At 35.4% G+C, this 23607-nt stretch overlaps 1 protein-coding gene across 2 annotated transcripts in view; it reads left to right on the top strand.

The window, feature by feature from the left end:
• The window catches only part of ca16b (carbonic anhydrase XVI b), a 79149-nt gene that overhangs the window by 9544 nt on the left and 45998 nt on the right, over positions 1 to 23607 (top strand). For both annotated transcript variants that reach the window (XM_058779911.1, XM_058779910.1), the window contains exon 2: positions 10709 to 10795. In XM_058779911.1, the coding sequence (XP_058635894.1) occupies positions 10709 to 10795 (87 nt within the window). The remainder of the gene's footprint in view (positions 1 to 10708; positions 10796 to 23607) is intronic.

Genomic DNA, 23607 nt, shown 5'->3' with positions numbered 1-23607 from the left:
TAGGATCTTTTCTTCCTTTTGGGCATTGATTTATCCTCATTGATTGAATGAATGAGGATAAATGTTTAGTACTTACATGTGAGATGTTAGTGATTAAGTTACAATAGGCCATCTCTGTAAATGCTGAGGCAGAGGAAGCCATTCCCTCTCTTCTCTTTTTGTATTGCTACTTGGCAACTCATCACTTTTTTTTTTTTTTTTTGAGAACAGATGTGCTATTATTTTATTTAGAAGTGATCAGATTTATGTTTTTCATCTGGCTGACAAACAAACAAACAAGTAAAACACTCCTATAGACTTGCATATTATATTTTTCACTCATATTTTCAGTATGTCTTTCACTTTCTTTAATTTTTACAAAACTGCTGGCAAAAAAAAAAACACTGATATAAGGCGTTCAGCCATATCTTGGTAATCAGAATGTCATGAATATCATAGAGACTTAGGTTTGAGCTCTTTTGAATTGGGGTGATTATAAACTGTCTAGCAACCACCTAGCAACACCTTAGCAACAACCTAGCAACAAGGCATAATAGCCTAGAAACTTCCTTGAAATCACAGATAATCCCTTACCAATGGATTTGCATACTGTAAAATTTGTTTATTTATTTTTGGTAATCAGTCAGAGAATTTTGGAAACTGCCTAGCAACCAATTGTAATTCCTTATCAATACCATAGGAACCTCTCAGAACTATTTATTTGCATTGACTTTGCTTATTTATTATATTCTTCTCTAAGATATTTTCACTGATTTTCACTCTTTTAAATTTTGACTTTTTTTTTTTTTTTTTACTTTTGTCTGTCAGACTTGCATGGACAGAGGGCCTTTAGCCGTATCTAGGGACCACAATATCATACAGTCTTTGGAGTGGACTCTTGATTTTGAAGCAATAAGCCAACATCAGTCTGAACACCTAGCAACACCCTAGAAACCATTCGGAACATATTAGCAATTACTTAGCAAATAGAGTAAAAGTTGTCAGATACTGTGGTGAAGTTTTGCATGTGCAAGCACCACTTTACTGTTACATTTTTCTTCTAAAACCTATTTTTTATTGTACTTTTGTTTAATGATGACAGTGTTTGGTGAAAGGAACTGGGTAGTCTAATTATAAGAAATAAGCACATTGTAGATGTCACTGATGCAATTTATACACTTGACTATTGCCATACAAAGTTTAGTAATTAGGATCTTCCCATTTTAGCGATTTCACAGTTTGTAAGCTGGTTTCACACACAAAGACACATAATCTCGGGTCAGCTCTTTAACCTGACATCTCTTTTTAGACGATCTCCACTGGGTCAACAGGCAAATGTAAACACTATCCGCAAAAATAGATTATGAAGCCAGAGCGGGAAGCAGAGGCCCAGTTAAATATAACTCAAGAGAGCTTCACGGTCGGCTCTGGATTCTTCCTTTTGAAGAGCCTCTGTAACGAAAGTAGATTAAATTTCTTTGTGGACACAAAGAAAAATCACTCACATGCCGAATCATTTATCAAAGGATTGTCTGCACTAACCAAACCACCGATGGAGGTTTATCGCTCGCATTTATATCTCCATACACGTCAGGTGCTTTAGGTAGGAGGGAGGAGCCGTGCATCCATTATGCTTTCCTGACCTTTTCCGCTTCTAGGTCTGTGCGTGCCATGTTTGCCCTTTGAGGACTTGCTTTGGAACACAGTGTAAATGTCCGCTGTGCCATTTAAGGATGTTTGTGCCATGGATTTAGAGCTTTCAGTAAAGGTCGACAAAGAGAGGTATTGTTAAGGAAGTTGAGTAGTGCAGATGATAGACTCACCTGCTGTGACCCGCGTGTTGAATTAGGATGTGCCTGGACCCTGAATTGCAGCCCACTCTTGTTTATTTACTCTTTGCCTATCCATCCGTGTATTCATATGTTGTTTAGAGCGCAGTATTTTCATCATGCTTTCATTAGTGCATTCGTTTTTCCTTTTTCACTCTTTTAAAGCCTCTTAAAATTGATTGCACTTGAAAGCACATGATTGTTTGTACTGAAAGTCCATTATAAATTGATGCGTTTCAGTGGAATTGTTCACCAAAAATAAAGAAAATTTTACTTGCTCTCAGGCCATCCAAGATGTAGATGAGTTTGTTTCTTCATCGGAAGAGAAATTTGCATTACATCACTTGCTCATAAATAGATGAGTGAATGCAGTGAATGGGTGCCGTTAGAGTTGAAACGGCTGTTAAAAACCATCACAATAATCCACAAGTAATCCATATGATTCCAATCCATATGACTCCAGTCCATCAGTTAACATTTTGTGAAGTGAAAAGCTGTGTTGTTTTTGTCTTTAAACCATTGCTTTCAGCTAAAATGCAAATCTTTTATCCATAATATTGCTTTCTCCATAATGTTGCTTTCTCCAGTGAAAAAGTCATATTATCTGAATCAGGATAGAAATATGCACAGATCTAGCACGGTTTACTAGCAAAAACAATTCAAAACAGTTCTGTTATGTTGGTGAATTTTGATGTGAGAGGACAATGGGGATAGACTTTTTCACTGGAGGAAGCGTTATTATGCATTATGGACTGGTATTTTGGCCAAAAGTTACAAATGTTTTGATTGATTAGTTTCTTACAAACACAATTTTTCACTTCATGAGATGTGAATTGACGGACTGGAGGGGATTACTTGTGTATTATTGTGATGTTTATTGATATTGATCTGTTTGGAATCTCATTCTGACGGCACCCATCCACTGCAGAGGATCCATTGGTGAGCAAGTGATGTAGTGATAAATTTCTCCAAATCTGTTCTGATTAAGAAACAAACTCATCTTGGATGACCTGAGGGTGAGTAAATTTTCAGCTAATTTTGATTGGTAGATGAACTATTCCTTTAAAACGCATCAATTATACAGCCCACTTTGTGCAATTATGAACTTATGAACAAATGACACAACAAATTGTTCGATTATACGTGTGTGCAAACCAGAATTTGATCAGCAATGATAAACAAACCCTTATCTGTGTTTGATGCTAATTCATGTGAACAGTTTGTTTCCATTTGGGTGCTGTAAAGGTTGCATGTAGTTATTATAGCAGCTATTCAAAACTGCACAGCCTGATGAAAGAATTCTTGATGTGAATTATCACTTAGCCATTGCAAAACATTATGGTTGATGAGAACTGTGTCATGACAGCATCAGCATTTTAGCGTGTCTTTACTTTAACCATGTTTATTTGTCAAAAAAGGGCCATAGTGGGTGTTTTGGCTTAATTAAACCTCTGAGTTCTCATGTTAAAGTGTGATGGTCTATTTTCAGCATGCCTAGTGGGAGTATGGGTTGTTTATGCATTATGCTGAGAAGTCCGCTGAGAAGCTTATGTGAGCATGGTAACAGTAGCTTTATATTGTTATATTTATATGTGGTTTGTGGCACAAATTACCAAAACTAACTGCAGTATTAGTTCTTAGTATTATCTTAATTGATTTTGTCCTCTCTAACGAGGATATTTTGTTTCACAGATAAATTCTATGCCCTGTCAGGTTCGTCAGTAGATTATTAGTGGTTCACTATTATTTTTACATTTTATTAGTACACTATTATACACCCTACTGTTCAAAAATTAGGGTTTAGTTTTTTCTTTTTTTAAAGAATTACTACTTTTTATTCAGTAAGGAAAGGATGCATTAAAATGATCAGAAGTAACAGTAAATACATTTATAATGGTACAAATTATTTCTATTTCAAATAAATCCTTTTCCTTTTAACTTTCTATGCATCACAAAATCCTGATTTCTAAAGGATCATGAGACACTTAAGACTGGAGAATTGGCTGCTGAAAATTCAGCTTTGCATCACAGGAATAAATTACATTTTAAAATGTATTTATACAAAAAACAGTTATTTTAAATAGTAAAAATATTTCACAATATTACTATTTTTACTATATATTTTTTGTCAAATAAATGCAGTAGCAAAGGAGACATAAAAAATGATACTGACCCCAATATTTTAGATGGCGTTCATTACACTGTTTGTGACACAGAAGTGAAGTGTTCTGTTATTTTTCAGATTTTTGATTGGCAAACAAAAAACTTGCATTGAAGGGGATTTGAGGTGCATCTAATGATCAGAATAGCATAGACACTTGAGGTTAGGCCTTTTTGACCTTTTCCAATAAACAACCTGTTAAGCACCTTAGAAACTAGCGAGTTTCAGCGGCTTTTCTGCATAAAATGTAAAACTTATAGTTAAGCATGTTACTTCATCTGTAAACGACATTGTTAAACAGATGTAACAGAGTTGTATGATTGTGTGTTAGAGAGGACACTTAACATCTGCCAACACCTGCGTATACGTGTTTACCCATGTGTAGGTTGCCCAGGTTACCCGTTATGTTGATGTTTGTGAGTTCAGAGGCAGCAGTTCCTGTTTAATGTCATGTTTAGCTGCACTGAACTGCGTAAATGCACCTGGCATCACAATCTGCCAGCGCACATATTGCCTGTCGCTTGTATCCCTCCTGCCTCATAACAACAAGCCAGCTACAGACACACACACACACACACGCACACACGCACAGCTCACCTTTAGCAAGCCATCCTTCATTTACTTTATTCGTGATCTCCTTACCGCGTCAAACGGCAGACATGCAAACATATTCCCTCAGAGGACTGGTTTGCTGATGTGGCGCCTGCCGGCTGGTAGCTACTGTTTTAAAAGCCCACGGGAGAAGACTTCAAACAAGCCTTGCGTAGGCACTAAGGTATTGAGTCCTTTATTTTAGGTCAGAACCTAATGCTTACCCTTTGTAACGAGTGATAGGAAAATCATTACAAGTTAGTGAACCCCATTCATAACCTTTGAATGCTTTCTGATAGCTTTCACAGATGCTAATTGTCTGCCATGCTAGTACAACGCTCTACGTAGTCTGTTGCTGTCCGTCAGGGATTAAACAATAAACAGACCCAGACAGGTCGCTAACCAATGAGAGCAGTTCTAATTGCTTACTAACCAATAAGAGTGGACGTAATTGCTGCAATGGAGGGAATCGACTTAGTGCAGCCACTAATTAATCTCCAAAGTAATGATGCAAGTGAGGGCAAGAGCGCAGAGAAGGATTGGAAAATCTGTTTATGCAAGAGTAGCAGCACCAGGGTGTCTGCACCCCCGGAGACTGAGTCACTTTAAGACACTTTGAAGTGAGATAAAATGAGGAATTGCACTTCGGTTTTGAGATCTGATGACTTCCTGACAAGGTGCTCTGTTTAAGTGCTCACAACATGTGTGCACGTGATGTGTTGCTCTATACATCAGGGAATGGTTTGATAAAGCTGTAGTTCACTTGAAAATGAACATTTTGTCATTTGCTCACCTTGGTGCCAGATTTCTAGATGACAGGTAAAAAAATAAAAAATTGTCAAAGTAAAGATGTCTCAGGATGTTAAATCACTGATGAACACTTTTTATGAATATAGAATGCCATTCAAAAAAAAAAATTTTGAAAGAAATTAACACTTTTAAAGATGCATTAAGTAAAACAAAAACGGCATGCTTTGCTTTAAAGACTTTTACATTGTTGCAAAATTGTTACATTATCTTTTCATCAAAGAATCCTGAAAAAAACAAGCATTACAGTTTTCACAAACATATTAAGCAGCAAATGTGTAAAAAAAAATAACAATGCTTCTTGAGCACCAAATCAGCATATTAAAATAATTTCTGAAGGAGTATGTGACACCGAAGACTGGATAATGGCTGCTCAAAATTCAGATTATTTTAAATTGTAATAGTATTTCACAATATTACTGTTGTTTTTACTGTATTTTGGTGAACAGAGGATACTTCTTATTTTGATGCTTGTATGATTTATATATTTTTAGACCTGGATGACTTTGCTTTGATACAAAATTTATTTCACCATAAATGTACACCATGTAAACATTTTTTGGACATATAAAAACAAAAAAAAAAAACAATCTCCATGTGCATGCAGCCATATACGATGGTAGCTTTCTTAATAAATATATGATGTGAAAAAAAATATATGCACAGTTTGCTAGATGAAGTAGGCAGCACAGCACAGTAAAATGTGCGTCATTTTATAAAATTTAAATTAAATTGTTTTGTTAAATGTTTTATTCAAAAGACAATTTAATTTTATATATGGTTTAATTCATTACAAGTAAATCAAATTGACTACATTAGATTACATCGACACTAGTACAGAAATGTTCTTAAAATCAAGACTGTTATAACTCCTTAATGCAATAACTGCACAATTTAATGTATATTTCCTCTCATTTTTTATGCATTGAACCACTACTTGATATACTTATAAATGCACTAGATCACTAGTCTCTCCCTCACATATGATCTGCCATATGCTTCAAAAATGCAGGAAAAACACAGCCCTCTAAAGCTGAGCATAAAAAGTGTTGTTGAGAGTTTCTCTAATTGTCTTGAATAGACATAGGGGTCTCTCAGCAGGAAGCTTTGAAACACACAGAGCAAGATAAGCAGGGTCTTTACAAAGCCAAAGGGAGAATAGCAGAGTATACCAGGCACAGCTGAGAAAACTTGTACTTTTAGGGTACTGCTGCTTGAAATATTAATATGTCTCGAGGAGAAATCATATCCTACACACCCCAGCATGCATCTTTCTGATTCACACCAGGAAGCGTACACTTCAATACTTTTGATTCCATCCCGTCATCCCCAGCGGTCCCTGGTATAGTGAACTCTGCTCATGTTTCATCTTAAAAGTGAAAACGTGTATATTACATTTAAGTTTTTTACTGTAAGTTACATATTTCCATAATTTATTGAATAACGTGATCCGTTTTGAACTTGTAGGAACCTGTACACCGTTAAAGGCGTAGCTGACCACTTTTGGTATTTGAGGAAATTAGTAAAATTCAACAATTTGGACTGTGAGCTGCATTGAGATTCCCATATTTCTGAGTGTGAACCATATAGGGCCTTAACAATGAAGATCGGAGAAGAAAAGTTTGTTAAGGACCAGAATTTAAAAGGATGTCAAGATATCTTTAATACTTCTTTAGTTATAGGCATGCAAACATTGGAAAAAGAATATTTATGTCACTCGGACAGGTAGGTTCTGTTTTGAGGAAACAAGATTTCTTGTTTAAACATTATTTGTTCTTCAGACATTCCTCTTTAAATGAAAAAATATCAGCTGTGTACAAAGTGGCTCTCACTTGTTTCTTGACCACTGAGAATGTGTAGAATTTAACAATTTACTCATGGAGCCACAGTGGAATCCCAATATCTCTGGAAATAAACTCTGTAGGACCTTTAAAATGAAGATACCAAAAGAAAAGGTTGTTAAGAATCGAAATCTAAAAGAATATTAAGATATCTTTAATATTTCTTGAGTTACAGGCATTCAAAATCTGGAAAAAAACACCCATTTTCCCATTTTTGAACTGCCACCAATGTCATATAATGCAACAAGTATTGCTAAAGTCAACAGATTTTGCTAATAGACCCATCTTTGTGTAAAAATAACATAATGAAGCTGCCATTTTCCTCTGGATGAGTTGATACAGAATGACCCATATGCATATACAGGTGCATCTCAATATATTAGAATGTGGAAAAGTTCATTTATTTCAGTAATTTAACTCAAATTGTGAAACTCGTGTATTAAATAAATTCAATGCGCATAGACTGAAGTAGTTTAAGTCTTTGGTTCTTTTCATTGTGATGATTTAGGCTCATATTTAACAAAAACCCACCAATTCACTATCTCAACAAATTATAATACTTCATAAGACCAATAAAAAAAACATTTTTAGTGAATCGTGCTTCAGATGCTTCTGACGTTGTGGTGTGCGTGGTGACTCTTGATGCACTGACTCCAGCTTCAGTCCACTCCTTGTGAAGCTCTCACAAGTGTTTGAATCAGCTTTGCTTGACTGTATTCTCAAGCGTGCAGTCATCCCTGTTGCTTGTGCACCTTTTCCTACCCAAATTCTTCCTTCCAGTCAACTTTGCATTTAACATGCTTTGATACAGCACTCTGTAAACAGCCACACCTTTCAGTAATGACCTCTGTGACTTACCCTCTTTGTGGAGGGCGTCAATGTTCGTCTTCTGGATCATTGCCAAGTCAGCAGTCTTCTCCATTATTGTGGTTTCAAAGAACCAGAGATACCCAGAATTTATTCTGTAGGGATGGTCATTTATTTAAACTCAAATGTAAATATTCTAATATTTTGAGATACTGATTTTTGACTTTCATGAGCTGTAAGCTCTAATCATCAAAATTAATACAAACAAAAAAAAACTTTTGAAATGTTTTACTTTACATGCAATGAATCTAAAATATATGAAAGTTTCACTTTTTGAAATAACTTACAAGAAAAAGTGAACTTTTTCACGACATTCTAATTTATTGAGATGCACCTGTATATATGTGTGTGTGTGTGTACTGTATACAGATTTACATTTACATATTATTTACGATTATGTTGTCATTTACAATTATTTATCCTTGTTACAGCTGATTTTACTCTGGTAAAAAAAGAATAGCCCTAATGACCCGTGCATCATTAAAATAACTACCGCATTTTCAGTTAAGCAGTCATTGCTCGGGGTGTGAATTTGTAAGACAGCTGTGAAAATGAAGACTAAAGACTATTCAGAGAAAGTTAAAGTTAAACAAAGGCATAAATGAGAAAAAAATGTCCCTATATCTCCATGTCGATTAGATGCCCCAGAGAGCACTTTTTGTTCAGTTATCACAAAGTCAGCTATCCAGCTTCTGCTTAGAAAAGACTGTCCCTCAAAAGCCTGCATGCAGAAGGATACTTATGAAAGAAGCCACAAAGAGCCTAATAATCACTTTGAAGCGGCTACAGAGTTCAGTAGCTGAGAACCAAATAAAAGTGCACTAGTCAACCATATAAAGAGCTCTGTATAGCGCTGGCCTATATTGGAGGTTGGCACAGGTGAATGAATGGTTTGGGGAAAATACTGCAAGGAAAGTTGTCTGCTAAAAAAATCATTCATATTTCAGCAGTACAGTGATCTCAGATATTAGACCAAATTAATATTGCGGTCCTACATTGTCCAAGTGAAAGCATTGAAATGTTTAACAACCTGTGTAAGTATATATTTGCCACAAAAGATGAAAAGCTGCCATTGATTAAAAAATCAGAATGGTGAAAATGAATACTTCTACAGAATGTCTGTTGTTATTTAACTCATTTGACAGATGCTGTCATCCAGAGCCAAGCGGTTATTCATAAAGACCAATATTTGCGATGACAAAATTTTACACTTTGAACTTCTGTGCTTTGAAATATTTAAACTGTCATTTCCTGTGCAGTGGCCCAAAAATGTATTTAGTATTAATGCATGAATGCTTAAATAATGTGCGTATAAAATATATTTTGTAACAGAATTTTAAAGAAAGTGATATTTAATTTTAAAGAATTATAGTATAAGCATATTTGTCAAGGAAATGAATTAACAAAATAGCTTTTTTGAAATGGATAAATATCATTCAGAAGTTCAGGGTTGTTAATATTTTTAAAATTATTTTAAAAGTCTCTAATGCTCACCAAGGCTGCATTTATTTGATAAAAAATATTAAAATTAAAATAGTAATATTGTGAAATAATATTACAATTTAAAAATAAGGTTTTCTGTTTAAATCTGTATTTTAAAATGTATTCCTCTGATGGCAAAGCTGAATTTTAAGCATCATTCAGTGTCACATGATCCTTCAGAAATCATTCTAATATGCTGATTTGGTGCTCAAAAATAAATTTAGTAAATAGATTTATTTATTTATCTATCTATGGAATTATTATTATTATTATTATTATTATTATTATTATTATTATTATCAGTGTTGAAAAGTATAGCCAAATAGGCTAACCTTTTTAAAGAACAGCATATTAACAATAGAATTTAATGAGTTTTTGTAACTATGTGAATATATTAACTGTCACTTTAATGTGTCCTTGCTGAATAAACCTATTAATTTCGTATTAATTAATCTTACTAACCCCTAAAAATTTTGTGTAGACTGTTAAGAATGAAGACAAAAAGTATTTAAACACTTTCCGGTTGTCAAATGTCACACGTCCTTTGTTAATGTGATTTTAAAATGCGACTTGTTTCATTTCACTCACTTCATTAAAGTAAAAGACCAATTGTACTTTTTCCAAAGCTCTGTACTATAAGCCCTCATGCATGTGAATTTTAAATGTAGAAGCTGTTTTTGTTGTTAGAAACTATTATTTCTGCTCTGTTGGTTCAATTTCTTAGTCGATCAATTCATAAGCTCAGACTTGACAAGTGAGAGTAAAAGAAGCCTGATGATCAAAAAGAAACTTTCTGTTTGTTAAGCATGACCTCCCACTACTCTTTCAGAATTGTAAATCATGCTGTTCTTTAGTAATTATTGCGACCGGAACTTGAGCTGGTGTGAGTGTTTCTAATGAGAGGAGCAAAGTGCCAGGTTTTTCACAGGTTTGGAGGCCCCGCTGAGTACTCTTTGAGTGTTATTATTACTTTTGATTACTTTGTCGAGAGACACGGCATGTATGCAGTTCTAGCAATGGAGGTGAAAGCATTAGGAGTTGCATTATAGGCAGAGTGTTTTCTAAGGTGGACCATATTCCAATATTGATCATGTCTTGCATTGACTGCTAATGGAAAGTCGTTATAGTGTCATCTGATTTATCTCCAACAGCTTCTCATGTGGAAACAGAGCGTCGTGGGAGCTCAGCCACTCAAAGAGAGCGGAGGGCGTCTGGGGAACCCTATTGGGCGTATTCAGGTGAGTCACTCTCTCCTCGACCAATAAACAATGCAAATGTGTGCACAGCATCAGAAAGCAATAGCAACAATGTTTACTCAGCATAAGCCTGTGTGTCTGTGGGGAATCAACCCAATTGGGAAATTTAATGAGTATATTTCCTTTCGAAAAGCGGCAGGTGGGTTTGGTCTATTAGTTTTACATGTTTTGCAGCAGGAAAAGACTAATTTGGAGCCTCTTTGCAAAATCAATTGAAAATACTGAAAGCTTTGTCTCGGAGAGAGAATTTTTTTTTGCATAATCTATAACTCATCTGACTCAGCAGAATCTGCGAGCGATTGCTGGATTGTTCCTATTTCGTACTTATTGAGAGTTATGAAAATGAATCAATCAATGGCCTCTGGCGGACATACGGTCAATAATCGTGAACAGCAGCTGCTCTTATCTCATTTCAAACTCTCTTTTTTCCCCCCTCGTATTTCCAGCTGTTCTTTTGTCTTTTTATTTCAGACGTTTTTCTTCTCTCGTTCCTCTGGGCATCTGAACTGTTCGCTTCATCAGCTCTGAGGCTCTGACAGACCAGTGCCGGCTTGTTCTTTGCCAGCATTCTGACTTGTGTCAGTGCTCAGAGGGATGAGGAACATTTATGCCCATGGTTCCAGCAGTCCTCTAGCATGGAATGATCTTTAAATGGTGCTTTTTCCTTTCTTTTGACTTGCTGGCAGCCATATATGTGTATTTACCATGTGAAGTCGTGCGATAAGCCCTGCGAGGCTTTCTCCCTCAGTGTGTGCCCGCTCTAATAGACGATGCAGCGTTTTCCAAATGTCGTTTCCACGATCCAACGATCTATGTCAAAAGATACTGTTTCCTGAGATTCTGAATTTTTTTGTGGTTGCTTTTCATATCTCCCTGTAGGAAAGAAAACCCCAAATGATAATGTTAATGTCTCAATATCTGGTTTGTGTTTGAGTGGAACGTGAATGGAGATATTTCTTAAAGTATCATGTTTCTTTCTCTCATGTTGCTATTTTATTCTCATGAGAATAAAAACACAGTAGTCTCACATGCAGCTACAAGATTTGTCAAGAAACCAGAGTTGAGTTACTATAGCTACTATAGTTATCTATCTACCTATATACCTATCTATCTATCTGTATATAATATGATTCTATCTTTTGTTCTATCTATTGTTCTGTTGTTTAACTAACTTTCAAAACTTCAAGACTTTTAAAACTTTTTTTAGAACGTTCTAAAAAAATTATTTTGACATTCATCTTGACAAATTATTATTGCAGAAATTGAATTGGAATTTAATAGGCTATTAATTCAATTGCTAACTAACCTCACAAGATACTAAAAGTCCATAGAAGAAGAGTCAGAGATCTCAATATGAACTCAAATTATCTGAGCTGCTGTGTCAATACTTCCTTCATTTTTTTTCTATTTTTAGACCTCCTCTAACAGATTTTAAGAGAAACATCTGAGACTCAACATAACTCCAGAAATATGAAAAGGCAACCTATAAGCAATTCAGTTTTCCTCTAGGTTTGGTTTCTGAGCGAAGTAGCCTGTGAAACGTTAGACTTTCTGTAGACCTTGTACGAGTTTCCATGATTTTTTTTTGAGTGCTTTGAACAGATGTTTTTGTTTCTCAGGTATAGCTGTGGTTCCAGAGCAGTTTCTCTGAAAGTATTAATGAGGCTAGTCAGCATGAAGGGTTTATGATTCAATTCACAAGCAATAGCTGTCTGCTGCGCTTGTTTGTGCATTTTGCTTGTCTTTCGCACATTTTTCCCTCTTACAAAGGATTTATTTTCTCATCAGACACTTTAACTGTCATTTTTGTCGCTTTTTGGTTCAATTTCATTGTTTTGCAGCTTGTCCGTGTCAGAGTACTGTGTTGTATGTTCACTGTCAAGTTAAACCCCCTGCTAGTGTCAGGTGGTTTGAAGCCACAATAGCTGATGTGGTTCTGTGGACTAAAGAGAGCACAGTCTGGATTTTTGGAACTGTTCTGGGGATCAAAGCTTTTTCTGTTTCCAATTCTCAAGTAGTTTTATGAGCTATATTAAAGAGCATTACAAATGTTACAGAAGTTTTTATGGATCTGTCTGCAGGAAACCAGTGTTGTTTTTACAGTAAAGTTTTAGTTAGCTTTGGAAGAGAAAATACTGTACGAATGGTACTGTCATGGTTTTTGGACATGGTGCTAATGCAATACTATTTTTAGACATGTACCATTGTATTCTTTGAAATACTTTGGAGTATGGTGTAAATACTATGGCACATGATATTTCAGTACCAAAGAACCATGGTGTTTTGCTTGCCATGGTATCATCTAAGTTCTTTATTGTCACGGGTTGACCACAAAATGCATCTTATGTTGTTTAAACCATTGTTTTACTACTAAAATATAAAATTTGCATCATTAATTAAAATGCAGTTGAATTCAAATATTCGAGACCATGTTAAAATGTAAGATTAAACAGGAAATTATCAAAAAAAAAAAAAAAAGGTGATGGCATAAAATGAAGAAAAAAATGTAATAATTTAATTTCAAATACTAAAGTAAGAAGAGACTGAGAAAATGTAATGTACATTTTTTAAGTTAGATTTTTCACTTAAATATTTATGCTGTTAGAATAATTTGTAAAGAATGCAAAACATAGAAGTCTCTCAGGCTTCTGGACCAAAATCTGTGGCTTGTAATGATTTCTGTGTTAAGCTTTTCTTAACAGTTTCTCAGTTGAAATGGTTAACCAACAAGTCATCTTTAGGACGTTCATGAAAGCAGTTCAGTAGCTTTTCTTAGCTGAATCTTTAGTGTTCATTTAAAATTTGGTGACATTTGAAGCATTGCAAGTGTTTTTTTTTCTTCTTCTTTTTAATCTGTATGTTTGTGCCTCTTTTGAGTAGAGCCAGAATGCACTCGAACCTTTCATGCTCTCACACTAATTTCTGTGCCAGAAGCATTCTGCAGGCTTTACCTATTTACCTTTTCCCTCCTTTAAATCCATTTTCAGAGCAAAAGCAAATCAAAGCTTGACAGGAGCGGGAACAATTACAGATTGCCCAAAAAGCCCATCTAAACTCTATTTCAGGATTTAAACCTTTGCGTTTATATGCAGTAAGATAATGCAATAATTATGAAAAATAAGCTTCAAAAATGTGCAGGAGACCCTGGTAATGATTAGCCAATGCTATAGATTGCTTTCTGCTTGGAAAAAGGATGGTCATCCAACATTTATTTTGTAGCCCATATTTTCTAGCTTGACATTATTCAGTTTGGAAACCAGATAAGTAGGCCTTTGTTGATAATTTTCCAAATTTAGGCGTGTAATGTGCAAATCAGCATTGTTTATGTGCATGCCAATGATGTATAAAGGATCCCGCCAACTTTATCGTAGAGTGGATGAAATAACAGAACCCCCTCTTACAATATATTGATCTCAAGAAGAACCTAATAAGGAGCAGATCCAGCCTTTGCCTTCAGAACAGCTTCCAACAATCTCAAGAAGAATATTGCACAATCCTTCACATGAAAAAAGCCTCCAGTTCTATGAGGGATGAAGGAGTCTATTTCTTGCTTTGTGCTCCAGAACTTCATTTCCAAGAAGTGATTCTCTATATAAAGCTCTATATAGCATAAAAACACTGTATAGAACCTGGACCTGTAAAGTGTACTTTTTAGGTAAAACTGTTCAAAACTGTTCAAAAGTTTGGGGACAGCTATTTATTTATTAAGAAATTGTTACTTTTATTTTGGAAGGAGGCATTAAATTGACCAAAAGACTTTTATAGTTTCAAATGAATGGTGTGTTTTTTTTGTTGGCATTTCTGTTTATCAAAGAATCATAAAAATATGTATCATGGTTTCTATAAACATATTAATTGCCTGTTTTCAGCATTGATAATAAGAAATGTTTCTACAGCACCAAATCATATTAGAGTGATTTCTGAAGGATCATGTGACACTGAAGACTGGAGTAATGTTATTTAAAATTGTAATAATATTTCTGAATATCACGGTTTTACAGTATTTTTGATCAAATAAATGCTGTCTTCTTTCAAAAACATTAAAAATATATATTTCCGTCCCCAAACTTGTTACCTTTTTCAAATGTGTATAATGCATGTTTCTTTTCTTTTTATTGAAAAGTTAAGTGTGTCATTTTCAGCATCACTAGCAGCACCAAAATTTAGGAGTAATTATGTAATGTGACACATTACTCATCATAGTTATTCAACCATTTAGGTTTGAGCACATCTTTTGACTTCCTTAAAACTTAATTGCGTCAGATTGAGGGAAACCATATTCATTATGTATATTTCATTACTTTTGCCATTGCTCAGGTTTCTAGAATTTATTCCTACACCAGGTTATATGTCTTTGTGTTGACCTTGGATAAAGAGAGTTCCTGTATAGCAGCACTGTAATAAATTTCAGCTTTGTGAAGCTCTTAATATAGAGGTTTATTTTTTCATAAAGGTTTCATAAAAGTTTGGTGGTAATCTCTGAGACTACGTTTTTACTTAATTTTGGTCTTTTGCCACTTTTATTTGCTGAGATAACATATAGAAAGGTCAGGAAGTGATGAAGAGAAAATTGCCAGAGTGTCAGTTTTTTTCTTCTCAGAAGTTTCTACCAAAATGACTTTTGAAGACAAAAATAATTTAATCATAGAAGAATTTGATGAATTGAAATATATGTTTTGAAACTCTAGATGCAATGTAAGATTGCTGGGGTCTTTTTCTCAGGAGAAACATCTAAAAACAAGAATCTTTAGCAGAAGTCACAATCTGCACACTAGTTAGTCTGACTGCTGTCAAAAATTGAGATAAAAACGATCACATTTTTCTGTTTTGAGACACAAAATTTGTGGAGAAACAGTTTTCACTCAGAAATTGCTGGTAAATCTTACAAACAAACAGTTACAAAGAAACGGCAAGTAACACGTTGAATTAAACATGACATTTTTTAGTAGAAAAACTGAAATAGTATTTTCCTGTAAAACATACTCCAAAATAATTTTTTACAGTACAGAGTTAAACAATCCCCACATGAGCATAAACTACCGCTAAGAACTTTATTTATTTATTTACATTTAGCAACTAAATGGTCTCTACATGTGAGCTTGGATCACTTTTCCCCTTTTTGCTGATGCAATTTGTCCATGCTCTGCATATGCTGTTATAATTTTCTGCTCTCTCCCATGTGACACGACAAATAATGTTGCTATTTTTGTGACAGATGTGCCTGCAATTCTGGCACTGGCAATATGATCTTTTTGGAACTCGGTTCAGTACCATGTGTTGCTTTAGAAAAATGACATATCGAAGTGCTAATTGTCAGGTCTCTTTAATTGCTGAGACACACCGCTAATTGCCTGTCAACATAATGCGACCCACCTTTGCAGCTGCATTTGTAAATGACTTCATAATTAAACTCTTTTCATTCTGTTCATAAATGCAGATGTATGTAAAAGTAGTTGTTAAACGTAATTAGGTTTCTTTAAGAAGACAAAAAGACTCTATATGCACAGCTAGATGTGGATTCGGCTGAGGAAGGAGCCCAGGAAATGACTGTAGAGCTTGCAAGGTGAGATTTGATTATGGTTTATTTAAAATGTGCGTGTGTGTGGAGGTATTTTTCAAAAGGGACAGATAATATGCCACACTGCAGGGTCTCCCCCAGGAGGTGCGGGCACGCATCATTACTCATATTTTTCCTCTCATATTCTGCCAGGTTTTCATTTTCTTCTGCCAGTATTCTCTCATTCCCCCTCCCTCTCTCTTTCCCTCCCCTTTCCTCTCTCTATATCTGAGCAAATATTCACTTTGTGCTAAAAAGAGAGTATCAGTGTTTGACAGCCTTCGTCGTCCCAGCATGCTGTTATTACAGGAGCAGTTTGCGTATTTTGTTTACACGAGCGGTGAATTCTGGGTCATTTGGGTTCCATTTTTAACCACATAACTGTTCATAACTTTGAAATTTAGGATTATGAGACTGCTAAGGATTTTAATGGTCGTTCCCAGTCATTTATGTGATGTAAATGCAGCACCATGACAGCCTGTTGTGGTTGGATGCTAAAATAAGTCAGATCGACGTTCCCCAGCATCATTTTTCTGTGTCCCTGGCAACCCTCTGTGATTGATGGGTCAAGATGGCCAACCTAGATGGTTATGCAAGACGAGCTCTCATAATTTGCTATGATAAATCGCTAAGACAGGAACCAATTTGTGTGAGAAATCCGGCTTCTATATCATCCTCGAAGCTTTTTGTGGCAAAGTGCCTGTCCTTGCTGAAAAAAACAAGTTTTATTAAGAATTCAAATTAGATAGGATCTGTTTAACATAATGGAATATAGCACAACAGAAGGAAATGCTTAGAATGATCTCAGATGTTCTGTGGTAACTCGGAGAAAGGAGCACGTACAGCATCCAAAAGAGGATTTGTATTCCGGGCTGTTTATATGTGGAGTGAAGTGGATAAATGTTTGGAGAAAAGATGCAGTGATTCTGAAGAAAGCTGTATCATATACACTCATTGCCAAAAATATCGGCACCCTTGGTAAATATGATCAAAGAAGGCTGTGAAAATTAATCTGTATTGTTGATCCTTTTGATCTTTTATTAAAAAAATTCACAAAAATCTAACCTTTCATTGGATAATAAGAATTTAAAATGGGGGAAATATCATTATGAAATAAATGTTTTTCTCAAACACACATTGGCCACAATTAACGGCACCCTTTTATTCAATACTTTTTGAAACCTCCATTTGTCCATTTGTCAGTTTAACAGCTCTAAATTTTCTCCTATAATGCCTGATGAGGTTAGAGAACACCTGACAAGAGATCAGAGACCATTCCTTCATCCAGAATCACTCCAGACCCTTTATATTCCCAGCTCCATGTTGGTGCTTCTTCTCTTCAGTTCACCCACTCATTTTCTATAGGGTTCAGGTCAGAGGACTGGAATGGCCATAGCAGAAGCTTGGTTTTGTGCTCAGTGACCCATTTTTGTGTTGTTTTTGAGGTTTGTGTTTGGATTATTGTACGGTTGGAAGATCCAAACATGGCCCATTATAAGATTTCTAACAGAGTCAGTCACTTATTGATTTTTTATCTGTTGGTATTTGATAGAATCCATGATGCCATGTGTCTAAACAAGATGTCCAGGACCTCCAGCAGAAATATAGGCCCACAACATCAAAAATACAGCAGTATATTTCATTGTACACATGGGGTACTTTTTATCCCTGTGTTCACCAAACCCATCTTGAGTGTTTGCTGCTAAAAAGTTTATTAGTTTCATCTGACCATAGAAGCCAGTCCCATTTGAAGTTCCAGTCGTGTCTGATAGCTGAATATGCTGGAGTTTGTTTTTGGATGAGCTAGGAGAATTTTTCTTGAAACCCTCCCAAACAACATGTGCTGTTTGATAATTTTTTTTAAAGGTTTTCTGACCCCGAGACTCAACTATTTTCTGCAATTCTCCAGCTGTGGTCCTTGGAGAGTCTTTAGCCACTCAAACTCTCCTCCTCACCGTGCATTAGGACGATATAGACACACGTCCTCTTCCAGGCAGTTTCGTAACATTTTATGTTGATTGGAAATTCTTAATTATTGTCCTGATGGTGGAAATGGGAATTTTCACTGCTCTAGCTCTTTTCTTAAAGCCACTTCACTAATTTGTGAAGCTCGATTATCTTTTGCTGCACATCAGAAATGTATTCTTTGGTTTTTCTCATTGTGATGGATGATTAAGGGAATTTGGGCTTTGTTTTCCCTCCTGTTTATATTTCTGTGAAACAGGAAGCCATGGCTGGATAATTTCATGTTCATAATCACCCTGGAGTGCTCAAAATTGTGAATATGAATGGGAATATACTTCAGAGATATTTTACTCATAAGAATTTCTAGGGGTGCCAATAATTGTGTCCAATGTGTATTTGAGAAAAACCTTTATTTCATAATGATATTTCCCCCCATTTTAAATTCTTATCCAATGAAAGGTTAGATTTTTGTGAATTTTTTAAAATAAAAGATCAAAAGGATCAACAATACAGATTAATTTTCACAGCCTTCTTTGATCAAATTTACCAAGGGTGCCGATATTTTTGGCAATGAGTGTATGCATAATTGTGAAGATATCATATACTATATATAGGTTTTAGGAAGTACTCTCTTCTCTTTTTGTAAATTAGAATGCATCCTGTTGTCCTCTTTTCTGAGCAGGAAAAAATGACTCATAAATTTTATCCATGATGTGGAAGACACCCACTAAAATGTCATTTCAGTTTAACAATAGTTTATATATGCAAAATCTCAGCATATTTAGAACCAGACTCATAAAAGAGTCTATTTAGGGATCACAGTGCAGCCCTAAAACACTAATTAATTGTAATTATAAATCGTTACCAATCTTTGTCATTCTTTCAACACTTGGTTTTACCCGTTTGGCAGCAAGATGTTTTGAATCATTTAAAATTTGTATGATCCCTTGAAAAAAAAATACAGGTAAAGTATGTCGTTTCATTTTTACATAAATATATTTTCTCTTTTTCACAAAATTTTCTAAACATATTAGCAAACATCCAGTAACTTTTATTTTATTTAATTCAAAATTTAATTAAAGAAAAATAAAATAAAAAAAATTGAAAGTGAAATGCAAGTTGCATCATCCCTGTCTAAGCTCTTCAAGGCAAATTAAAGTTTATTCTTTTATTTTATGGTTTTATATAGTAAATAATGAAATAATTCGAAAGTTTGTCAGCATTAAAAGCACATTTCAGTACCTTAAGTAAAAGATTTGTCAAACCTGTAATTTTTCTCAAGTCATTTGAGATGAACTTTAATGCAGAACTGAGAATGCAGTTTATTAATAGGTAAACACTTTTTTTTTTTTTTTTTGTGCACACACTCAGAAATAAAGGTACAAAAGCTGTCACTGGGGCGGTACCTTTTCAAAAGGTACACTTTTGTACCTATTAGGTACTATTATATTAGTACTAATATGTATCGTTAAGGTACCAAAATGGACCCTTTAGGTACAAACATGTACCTTTTGAAAAGGTACCGCCCCAGTGACAGCTTTTGTACCTTTTATTTCTGAGAGTGCAAAGTGACAGGTATAGAGAATTTCTGATTGGGTATAAAAAGCGCAGGCAAGCCCCTTGACTGTTTCTGGTTATTTACAGAGCCTGGGAATGTCACAGAAACAAATACATTTTCTCAGGACACCGCTTTCAGTGATGCATAGTTCTGTGAAATCTGAACACAGTTTGGGTCATTTGTTAAGATCTCTGAGTTTTACTAGTAAAAAAAAAAAGATTTTCACATTTTATTGTTTGTAGCCACATAAGTGCTAGAAAAAAGCTCACATTGGCATTTGAGTTTAGGCAGTTATGTGCAGCCTGGCAGGCTTAGAGAAATCTAAGGTTACCCTCCCTGCCAACATGTAGGTTTTGTAATCATGACCCTGTGTGAGGAGGGGTTTGTTTGGTGAAACTTTCCTCCCCACCCATAACATCGCCTCTGCATACAATGGAAGTGATCATATCTCTGTGTCTGAACAGGAGGAGAGGAAATGAACACATTGGAGGGTGGACTGCAGACATGCAGCTACATGCTAGATAGTTATCTTCCAGAAAATACCAGATAATTATTTGACCTTTTAATTTTAATTCACAGTTAATTTTCTTGTTGTAGTTTTTCTTCCGTGTGAATCTTTCTCACAGCGCCCGTGGCTACAGCCATATCCTCAGCCATTCATAATTTATGATATGCTCACCGGAATAATAGAAGAATACATAAGAATATATTATTTATTATAGACGCCCTGAAAAATCACTGCTTCTGTTTACTTCCAAATACTTTTTATGCTTTTTGTCATTAAAAAAAAAAAAAAAGTATTCATAGCTCTGTGTGAAATTTATGTGACAGGGTTTTTTTTTTTATTACAGGATCCATAAAATACTATGTTGTAAAATCAGTAAAGAGATGTATATGAAATTAAAACAGAATGTTCCAAACCATTAAACATCTTGGCACAGAAACCCAAATATTTTTTTTCAGCCTCCTAAATTAAGTTTCCCAGGGTGTGGAACAACATCCAGTTCACTTGAACTCTCCATATAACTACTCAGAACAGGAAATAACTTTTTTTTTACGTAGCAAAGTACCTTAAGATGGAGGCTGATAATACTGGAGGCGGACCTTGTTTTGTCTGGAACGCCACTCGCCAGCTAATTAGACGCAAATAGACCTTTGATTTATCATTTCCTTACTTGTCCTGTTTCACCACGCAAGTGGAACGCAGCCGAGAAACTTTAGAAGAATGGGTCAAAGATAAGTGTTCTAGAACATGCCATTCTTGATATAAAGGAAGCTTTTAGACGCGTTATGTATAATATACCTCACATCTCAAGAGAAAAACTGCAGTACTGTTCAACAGTTGGAGGGCTGTATTAATTTTATTTTATTTTTTTAAAGAACTCTCTTATGCTCTCCAAGGCAACATTTATTGATCAAAAATTTAAAATAACCGTTTTCTATTTTAATATATTTTAAAATATGTTTTATTCCTGTGATGACAAAGCTGCCAGCAGCCAGTTTACTCCAGTTTTCAGTGCCATATCATCCTTCAGAAAACATTTTTATATGCAGATCTGGTGCTAATTAGCAATGTTGAACACAGTTGTGCTGCTTAATATTTTTGTGGAAACCATGACACAAGCAGCATTTATTTGTAACAACATAAGAGTCTTTACTGTTACTTTTAATCAGTTTAACATGTTCTTGCTGAATAAAAGTATCACTTAAAAATTTTTTTTTGAATAGTGCATTTCAGTTCTTATGTATCTTGTTGGTCGTTAGATTTTAAATTTTTTTTAAAGAGTCATTTGTAGGGACTTGAGGTATAGTTTGTGTTCTAGACTCATTATCGTGGGCAAAATACTGTTAATCCTAGTACACATTCCAAAGGAAGTGGGTGGAGACGGTGAGATAAATGGTGTAATTCAGTCTGAAAGGTATCAATTAATGAGTTCAGTTATATCTCGCCAAACAGCGGCAAAACCCATTTTCCTGTTACACATTTTTTTACTCTAATGAAGCTTACACAATTTTTGAAAAATGATTCAGACACAAAGCTTTAAATATGGAAAGGCTTCTGAATTCAAAGCAGGTTCTTTAAGCTGAAATCAGATGCTAATGATGTGAATGGTTCAGAACAATGTTTTGTTGATGTTTCTATGCAGTTCATGTCATAAGAGTCTCTGTGTAAGATGTTTACTTTCCACTAGTTAAAAATCATGGATCTGATTGCTCAGAAATGCAATAATACATCTTTCCTCAAGCCACAGGGTTTGAGGTATCATTTATTCCTTTTTTATTGCCCTGAGATTAATTTAGTAGCAGGGCCTTCAGATTTTTCCTTGGATTAACTTGCCTCAAATATGAAATGTCATCTGGCAGTTTGGCAGTTTGTTTAAATGCTGGTGATACTCTGAAAGTGTTTTTCATTCCAGAAAGATTAAAAGCTTTAATAATTTTCTGACTGAACAGCTTTGAGTAGTTAAAACTATATTCCTCTTTCAAAAAATAATGACAAGAAAACAGGCATTATTGTGCATTTTCCATTTTCTTTGAATTACTGAAGACGTTTTGAGGTAAATGTGAGAAAATTAAAGAAAATTGGCGTGGTTACAAAAGCTGTCATAATGCATCCAAGCAGCAATTGTATTTTAAGGATGCTTTCACGCTAGCACTTTTGGTGCGCACCCGGGTTCGATTGACGTCAGAGTTCGGTTCGTTTAGATGATGTGAACGCTGTCTTCCGACCTCAGGTGCGCACCCGCGAACCGTACCCGAGTCCGCTTAAAAACAGTGGTCTGGGGTGCGGTTCAAGTGAACTCCGGTACGGTTCGCTGCTGATGTGAACGCAATCGTACCAAATCACGGAAGTGAACTGCTATTAATGCCGTATTATTTGATAAAAAATGTGTGTTTCACTCACTTTCCTGACGAGCGTGACTGACGTGCTGAAAGCAGAAAGCTGTATGTCTCATTTCTGTTCGCCTTCAGCGTTCTTTAGAGCATTTACAGTACATTCGTGAGACAGACGTAAGTGCTTTATGCACTGAAGCAAACAAAACGAATGGTTCAAAAACGTAAATATATATATAAGTGCAGAGAGCAATCTTATGCATTTTGCCGCCTTCTCCTGCGCCGTCGTTACTAAGCAACGGGGTAAACAGCTGCTGGCTTGATGATGCAAACGAACCACGGTTCGGACTCAAATAAAATGATATGAATGCAGTCCAGAGGGGGCAGGGGGGAGCAATCGAACTCGGGTTCGGACCAGGCAATCGAATCAAATGTGAAAGCACCCTAACTCTTTAAGATGCAAATTACAGTGCCTTGCGAAAGTATTCATACCCCTTCATTTTTTTCACATTTTGTTATGTTGCTGCCTTATGTTAAACTGTTTTAAATTACTTTTTTCCCCCCACATCAATCTACACTCCATACACCATACTGACAAAGCAAAAACAGAATTGTCTCAGTTTGGCCAGGAGTCCAGCTCTAGGAAGAGTCCTGGTTGTTTCAAACTTCTTCCATTAAGGGTAACAGAGACTACATGCTTCTGTGAAACTTCAACGAAGCAGAATTTTTTCTGAACTTTTCCTCAGATCTGTGGCTTGACGCAAACATGTTTCTGAGCTCTACAGGCAGTTCTTTGGACTTCAGGGCTTGGCTTTTGCTCTGATTTGCATTATCAGCTGTTAGACCTTTTATTAAGACGTGTGTGCCTTTCCAAATCAT

This window comes from Onychostoma macrolepis, chromosome 06, assembly GCF_012432095.1.
Source record: "Onychostoma macrolepis isolate SWU-2019 chromosome 06, ASM1243209v1, whole genome shotgun sequence".
In the NCBI taxonomy this organism is placed as follows: Eukaryota; Metazoa; Chordata; class Actinopteri; order Cypriniformes; family Cyprinidae; genus Onychostoma; species Onychostoma macrolepis.
The sequence above is the reverse complement of the archived record's forward strand: the minus strand, read 5'-3'. Positions and strand labels throughout refer to the sequence as shown.